This window comes from Ranitomeya imitator, chromosome 5 (genome assembly GCF_032444005.1).
Source record: "Ranitomeya imitator isolate aRanImi1 chromosome 5, aRanImi1.pri, whole genome shotgun sequence".
NCBI lineage: Eukaryota > Metazoa > Chordata > Amphibia > Anura > Dendrobatidae > Ranitomeya > Ranitomeya imitator.
In genome coordinates this window covers 574472370-574480839 of record NC_091286.1, presented here as the reverse complement: position 1 = coordinate 574480839, position 8470 = coordinate 574472370, and the positions used below count along the sequence as shown (strand labels likewise).

Below are 8470 nucleotides of genomic sequence, written 5' to 3'. Positions count from 1 at the left end.
TGATATATATAGTCACTTTTACAGGCAACCTAAAGCACTACCACCTGAAAAAAAGTACTATGTGGTAACATCCGGTACTGTGCTCCATATTTTATCGCCCCCGATATAGCCTACACCATCACTCTGATACTTCACTATGCACATGTGCATCTGGATTGGCCATAACCCTCCATGTATCTGCTTCTTCATGCTGTTTATCTACAAGTTGCATTCTTTTGATGAGGTTACATTGTGACATGAGGGCGTCAGGGGGTTGGTTTTATCTTCACAATAGACCCTGATCTGGACATCTGGTCTTAGGATTCTTGAATAGAAAGGGAAAGAGTGATCTATTCACATGCTAATGGAGGCCTGTATATAATGTTAGAGCGGGAAACTGTAGAAGAGACAGAAAAAGGCAGAGACACAGGGAGAAGGAGGTTAGAGAGGCACAACACTGAGATTCAGGACCAGTGTAGAGCCAATCCAGGGATCACACTGGGAAGCTGGACAGCACAGGCTGGTGGCAATGTCTGCTGCGGCTAAGGATCCCTTGAAACTATCCAATTCTAAACAAGAAAGAAAGGTAAGACCTCGCTCTGTGATGAGCTAACGGTATCAATGTAGAACTTATTGGCATGGGAATATGCACCACCAGATGCTCTTGTTATACATTGGAGATCCGCAGTACGGCACAGTTCACATACACAATTGGGGGGCACATTTGCAGCTGGACCCATTTAAATTTTGCAGCCGGGCTCTGCCTAATTGTCCATTGGGAAGGTTCACACACAGCGAGAAGCAGTTTGTCGAGTCTGTGTATTTCAGAATCACAGCATGCGGGGTAGAAAAGCCTTCCATGTGTCTGCTGCACGGCTTTGTGTTGTATTCATGTACGGCATAATAAAGGAAGACTGCAGAAATCAGCTGTAGCAGTCAGTGGTGTGAAGACTGGCTATCCTTTAATGTATGGACCATTAATATGTATATCTATTAACTACAGGAACAATACTTCATACTGCCTTATGGCGTGTGTTGATTGTGTGGATTTCCACTTGCTACAATTGTGAATGTGGAGCTGGCAAGTGCAAATTTACACGTTCATGGTAGGGAAACCACAGCTACATTGGCCGGTGGACCAAAGGTAATATGTAATAAGAAAACGTATACGGTAGGTTATTAAAACTTCAGTTCCGTAATTTCTTAGGTTGTGTCCATTCCTTCCGATCATAGTGACGTTATGACACCTACGACATATCTGTTTCCAAATGGACACCACTGACTTTTAATTGGGCGTATAACACTTCACTATATTATTTGTCCTGACAAATATACTGAAAGGAAGGCAAAGGACAGCAAGAACAGCTGGCGACCACCAATATGGCAGACATTTCAGCTCTCAGAAAGGTTGGCGCACTATTTCTGGGACAGATTAGACTAATTATACAGTGATACAAAATAGTTGTATAAATATGGACACATTAAGTCCCATTCATTGCCCAAAGGTGCCTATAGTTCCACTATACTTTTGTAGTTCTCTTTTCAGAAAAAGGAAGTCACTCAGGAGTCAATGAAAGGCTGCCCACATTATTTGCTGGCTGTAAGTGAAAGGAGTGACATATCAGTGTGGCCAAGGTAAGTATGACACTGTTGTGTGGGGAACTTAAAGAGGTTGCCCACTACTTGACAAACCCTTTTGAATCTATATGTTTCCACCCAACGAATAACATCTCTTCTCACCTCCGGTGTCGATGTTGTTCTAGCAGTGTCAGCACTAGCTGATCCGGGGCTCTCGTGACATTGCAATGCCTGCTGCCAATCAGCGCTGGCTTCACTGCCCTCTCCAGCACCGGAGGTAAGTATAAATGTTATTATTTTACTGGGCGGAAACCTAGGGATTCAGAAGGGAATTAAAGATGGGTGAACCTGAACAGTAAACTTCAATGTCCGTGCCGAACACCTACTTTCGGGCATGGACACCCAACACTGACTTCACCAGGAAGTCCATGTTACTGTTCGGGTTCGGCTGCCTGAACACCGGGTGTTTGTCAAGCTGTCAAGATGTGCATAAAAGCACAGCAAACATCGCTTCTGATCGGCGGTGAAATCATCCCTGACGGTCAGAGAGCCTCGGTTCCCACGCTGTCAAAAGACAGCATGAGCGCTCAGCTGTGATCAGAGGTATAAAGTTTACCTCCGGTCACTGGTGTCAGCTGATGGGACTACAGTTCCCATCATCTGCTGCTTGCTGCCGCTAATAACAGCGAGAGCAGGCACGGTTGATGGGTGTATTCATTAGCTGCTCCTGCACTGTAAATAATTAAAAAAAAACGGCGTGGGCTCCCCTGTATTTTCGATAACCAGCCAGGCAAACTCACAGCTGGGGGCTGCAACCCTCAGCTGTCAGCTTCAGCAAGGCTAGTTATCAAGAATAGAGGGGTCCCCACACCGTATTTTCTAAATATTTAAATAAATCATTTAAAAAAATGACGTGGGGTCCCCCCAATTTTTGACAACCAGTCTTGCTAAAGCTCACAGCTGTGGGCTGGTATTCTCAGACTGGCAAGGGGCTGTGGATATTGTCCCCCCAGGCTAAAAATAGCAGCCCGCAGCTGCTCAGAACAGGCGCATCTATTAGATGCACCAGTTCTGGCGCTTTGCCCAGCTATTCCCATTTCCCCTGTAGTGGTGGCAAGTGAGGTTCATATTTGTGGGGTTGACGTCACCTTGGTATTGTCAGGTGACAACAAGCCTATGGATTGCTAATGGAGAGGCAGCTATAAGACACCTATCCATTACTAATCCAGGTAAGTAAATGCACGGCCAGAATAAAGTCCTTTATTAGAAATAAGACTAACCACACTTTTCCATTTTTATTTAAAAATAACAAACACAGTTATACTCACCTAACGCCTAATTCCACTGAAGCCCTTGTTTTCCTGTAATAAAACTAAATTAAAAAAGCAACAATATCCTTCACCTCTCCGTCATTCTGTCCCACACCATAATCCATGCCTGGGGAAGAAACAGTTTTCATCCTGGACGGTGCCAAGATGCAACTGTCCAAGCTGAGAACCACTGGGGAATGAACTGCTGCGAGCGTAGCCTCAGTGACAAGTGGTGACGTCATCGAGGTTACGTTTGGTCACAGAGGCTGTGTTCCCAGTTGGGCCGAACTGCCTTGACATCAGTGAAAACTCTCACAGTGCTCACGGGGATCTCACCGAGGTCACTGCAGTTCAGCCCGGCTGGGAACGGAGCCTCGGTGACCGGAGGTAACCTCTATGATGTCATCACTAGTCACTGAGGCTGCGCTCGCAGTAGTTCATTCCCCAGTGGTTCTCAGCCTGGACGGTAACATCTTGGCACCGTCCAGGTTGAAAACTATTTATTCCCCAGATATGGATTATGTTGTGGGATAGAGCGACGGAGAGGTGAGGGATATTGTTGTTTTTTTATTTTAGTTTTATTACAGGAGAACGAGGGCTTCAGTGGAATTAGGCGTTAGGTGAGTATAACTGTGTTTGTTATTTTTAAATAAAAATGGAAAACTGTGTTTAGTCTTTTTTCTAATAAAAAACTTTATTCTGGCTGTGTCATTATCAACCTTATAACTGTAGGATTAGTAATGGATAGGTGTCTTATAGATGCTTCTCCATTACTAAGCTATGGGCTTGATGTCATCTGACAATACAAAGGTGACATCAACCCCACAAATATGAACCCCACTTGCCACCGCTACAGGGCAGGTGGGAAGAGTCGGGCAAAGCGCCAGAATTAGCGCATCTAATAGATGTGCCTTTTATAGGCGGCTGTAGGCTGCTATTTTTAGGCTGGTGGGGTCAATATCCATGGCCCCTTACGAGCCTGAGAATACCAGCCCCCAGCTGACTGTTTTATCGTGGCTGGTTGTCAAAAATGGGGGGTCCTCATGCCGTTTTTTTAAATTATGTATTTAAATAATTAAAAACTACAGTGTGGGGACCCTTCTATTCTTGATAACCGGCCTTGTTGAAGCTGACAGCCGAGGGTTGTGGCCCCCAGCTGTGAGTTTTGCCTTGATGGTTATCAAAAATACAGGGGAACCCACGCCGTTTTTTTTTTTCTATTATTATTTATTTACAACGCAGAAGTGGTAATGAACACACCCATCAGCTGCTCCTTCTCTCGCTGTTAATAGCGGCAGCAGGTGTTGGATAATGGGAGCTGTAGTCCCATCAGTTGACACCAGTAACCGGAGGTAAACTTTATGTCTCCGATCACAGCTGGGCACTCACGCTGTCTTTTGACAGCGTGGGAACCACAGCTCTCTGACCGGTGGGGATGATTTCACTGTTGATCAAAAGCGGTGTTTGCTGCACTGTCATGCACATGACATTGTGGCAAATACTGGATGTTCGGGCCTCCCATTCAAGAGAATGGAGTTCGGGTCCAGGTACTGTTCTGGTACCCAAACCAGAACTTTTTGTAACTTGTAGTCGAACCCGCTGAACCTGAACATTCAGGTGTCCGCCCATCTCTGAAGGGAATGTCTGAGTAGTGAGCAACCCATTTAAAGGGAACCTATCATGTCCGATAATGCTATTAACCTGCAGATGAAGGATTAATCTATACAGCAGGTGTCCGGCCACTGTATTAAAAGCACAGCACCCAGGAGAAAAACTTTATTTCCCCTTGGAGTTGCTGGCTTTCATTCATAAAGGTCTGCCAACATAGCTTCAATCATTACTCACTATAAAGTACACACGCCCTGATAGTTTAACCCCTTAATGACCAGAGGTATTTTTGGTTTTGCATTTTCATTTTTTGCTCACCTTCTTCCCAGTGCCATAACTTTTTTATTTTTTAGTCAAAACAGCCATGTGAGGGCTTGTTTTTTGTGGGACGAGTTGTACTTTTGAATGACACCATTGGTTTTACCATGTCATGTACTCAAAAACGGGAAAAAAATTCCAAGTTCAGTGAAATTGCAAAAAAAGTGCAATCCCACAGTTGTTTATTTGTTTTTTTTTTTACCATGTTCACTAAGTGCTAAAACTGACCTGCCAATATGATTTTCCAGGTCATTACTAGTTCGTAGACACCAAACATGTCTAGGTGCTTTTTTATTTAAGTGGTGAAAAAAAATTCCAAAGTTTGTTAAAAGAAAAAAAATTGCGCCATTTTCTCGGGTTGGGTGAGGGCTTATTTTTTGCGTGCCGAGCTGATGTTTTTAATGATACCATTTTGGTGCAGCTATGATATTTATATCGCCCATTATTGCATTTAAATGCAATGTTGTGGCGACCGAAAAAAACGTAATTCTGGCATTTTTAATTTTTTCCCATTACGCTGTTTAGCGATTGGGTTCATTCTTTTTTTATATTGATAGATCGGGAGATTCTGACTGCGGCAATACCAAATGTGTGTATGTTTATTTTTTTATTGTTTTATTTCAAATGGGGCGAAAGGGGGGTGATTTTAACTTTTATATATATATATTTTTTATATTTATGTATATATTTATATTTTATATATTTTTTAAAACATTTTGTTTTTACTTTTGGCATGCTTCAATAGTCTCCATGGGAGACTAGAAGCTGCACTTATCCAATCGGCTCTGCTACATACAGGCATTGATCAGATCGCCTGTATGTAGCAGAATTACTCACTTGCTATGAATGCCGACCACCGGGCAATCTGGCAGTGACAACCATAGAGGTCTGCTGGAGATCTCTGGTTGTCATGCCAACCCATCGGTGACCTGCGATAACATGACAGGGGTCACCGATAGGCGGATTTCCTGAGCATTTGCCAGAAGCTTGAGTTAAATGCCGCTGTCAGAGTTTGACTGTGGCATTTAACGGGTTAACAGCTGCGGGTGGTTCGCGATTCCACCCGTGGCTGTTAGAGGCACATGTCAGCTGTTCTAAACAGCTGACATGTGCCAGAAAGATGTGGGCTCACTGCCGTTGCCCACATCAAAGGGAGGGAGTCTGACATCGGCATACATTTATGCCCGATGTCGGAAAGGGGTTAACTAATAGTCAGCTTTACCGTGCATCAGTGGAAAGCGAGCTGCCAGTCAAAGTGCCGGGGCATGTTTACACCTGCAGTTCACAGTGTAGTTAGTGATTTTAGACTGAAGTTGTGTTGGCACATCTGTATGACTGAAAGACGGAGGCTCTCATGGGAAATAAAGTTAAATTACAGAGGCCGGGCACCTTCATAATGCTAATAACCTGCAGATTATCCCTTTATCTGCAGGTTTATAGTGTAATTGGACATGACAGGTTCTCTTTAATTTTGTAGGTACCGTTGTGTCTTGGACTATACATAAAGGCACTGGTGTTGTGCATGCCAGCCTTAATGACGGCACCACTGGAGTGAGATGCGCCTACTTCATTAAGATTTCAAAAACCTGACCTGCACATCCAAACATAGACTGAGTGTGAACAGGTGCTGAACCCAGAGTCGCCAACTCGTATATAGTTAATTAAATAGGGCAGCACACTGCAGCGCCAAAACATGCAAACTTACACATAAAAGGTACACATAAAATTGGCCATTTTTGTGCGCTAAAAGCTCTCATTTTTCATATTTCTAGTGCAGTAATGCAGTTCAAATTTCGTGTTTTCAAGTTTGCATGTTTTGGCGCTGCAGTGTGCTGCCCTATTTATTTAACTATATACGAGTTGGCGACTCTGGGTTCAGCACCTGTTCACACTCAGTCTATGTTTGGATGTGCAGGTCAGGTTTTTGAAATGTATTCTCTAGCCTTCTGATCGTGCACTCCCCGCCTCCTAGCTTCAGGTGTTTCAATTATAGTAGGTCCAATACCCCTCCACAGAGAGAGAGAGAGAATTTGAGTCCAAGAAGAGGTTTCACATATACCCATTCAGATGGAGACGTTTATTCTCAGTGAGGTAGGTCAAGCGTAGGACCTCGTATAAGAGAGATGCCGTAAAGTGGCTACGAGGTACACATAAAATTGGCCATTTTTGTGCGCTAAAAGCTCTCATTTTTCATATTTCTAATGCAGTTCATATTTCGTGTTTTCAAGTTTGCATGTTTTGGCGCTGCAGTGTGCTGCCCTATTTATTTACTTCATTAAGAGGCGCACATTAGTTATTGGATTAGGTTTATTTTACAGCTGTCATGTGTCTCCACCAGAAATGTTACTTCAGTCAGAGACTTGATAACATTTCTGGAGAAAAAGAAGCCTAAATTTTAAAGAATATTCCAAGTGATCTTTGCCACACATCATCACACCCTAATTCATCTCATTTTGGTAAAGCTGGCTAGGACTGACGTAAAAGTACAAAAAGTTGCAAAATTTTGTGGAACTTCAAGTTGGGCAAAAATTTCAAGGTGTTTTACACCAGAAAACTGGCAAAATGCCTTAATGAATCACACCCTATATATTTTATATGTGTACTTCTGTGGCTGGATTTATTATATGGGCAAGCTAAGGCTAGCAATACACATTAGATAAGTGTCACCTGGACATTCATCTCCTCCATATATAGAGTCATGGACAAAAGTATTGGCACCCTTGAAATTGTTCCAGAAAATGAATTATTTGTCCTAGAAAATGTTTGCAATTGCACTTGTTTTGTTATACACATGTTTATTTCCTTTGTGTCTATTGGAACAACACAAAAAACAGAGGGGGGAAAAAGCAAAATTGGACATAATTTCACACAAAAACCCACAAATGGGTGGAGAAAAATTGTTGTCACTTTTCCAAAATTGTTTGTGAACAACTTTGTTTCAAGCACGTGATAAGTAGCACCTATGACAAGTAGCATGTGAAAATCACACCTGAAACAAGATAAAAAGGTGAGAAGTTTAATCAGTCTTTGCATTGTATGTGCCACACTAAGCATGGAGAAAAGAAAGCTGAGGACTTGAGAAAATTGTTGAACAATATCAACAATCTCAGAGATCTTAATGTTCCTTTGTCCACTGTGCACAACAGAATCAAGAAGTTTACAACCTATGGCACTGTAGCTAATCCTCCTGGACATGGACAGGGAGGGAAAAATTGATAAACGGTTGCAACGCAGGATAGCCAGATGGAGGATAAGCAGCCCCAATCAAGTTTCAAAGAAATTCAAGCTGTCCTGCAGGCTCAGGGTGCATCAGTGCACTTAAAGAGAACGCCTCATATGCCAATAAGAGAACCACCCGATCCAAAAAAGGATTAATCCTTCATATCAATACATATACCGAAAAGAGAAACTTGAAGGAGCAATATCCAATATAGCAAAATTTTTATTAGTAGAATAATAATAATATACAATAAATGATAACAAAAAAAAAATCAGTCAAGAGAGTACAAATAAGATGGTACAACCATCCATATAATGGTAGCTGCAGAAAGAGAAATGTACTACGGATAGAGCACACCAAGTACGAACATGACCCAAAAAGTACATAGGATGCCTACCATACCAGAGTAAAAAAGTACATACCCACACTACCCTAAGGATAATGGCTATGAGGTGGA

General features: G+C 42.6%; 1 protein-coding gene across 2 annotated transcripts in view; it reads left to right on the top strand.

Annotated features, from left to right (window-relative positions):
- The first annotated feature begins 338 nt into the window (after window positions 1-338).
- The window catches only part of LOC138680890 (transcription cofactor HES-6-like), a 34559-nt gene continuing 26427 nt past the window's right edge, over window positions 339-8470 (top strand). The window contains exon 1 of one of the 2 annotated variants that reach the window (XM_069768108.1): window positions 339-565. In XM_069768108.1, the coding sequence (XP_069624209.1) occupies window positions 509-565 (57 nt within the window). In that variant the 5' untranslated portion in view covers window positions 339-508. The remainder of the gene's footprint in view (window positions 566-8470) is intronic. The other variant, XM_069768107.1, reaches the window with a different exon arrangement.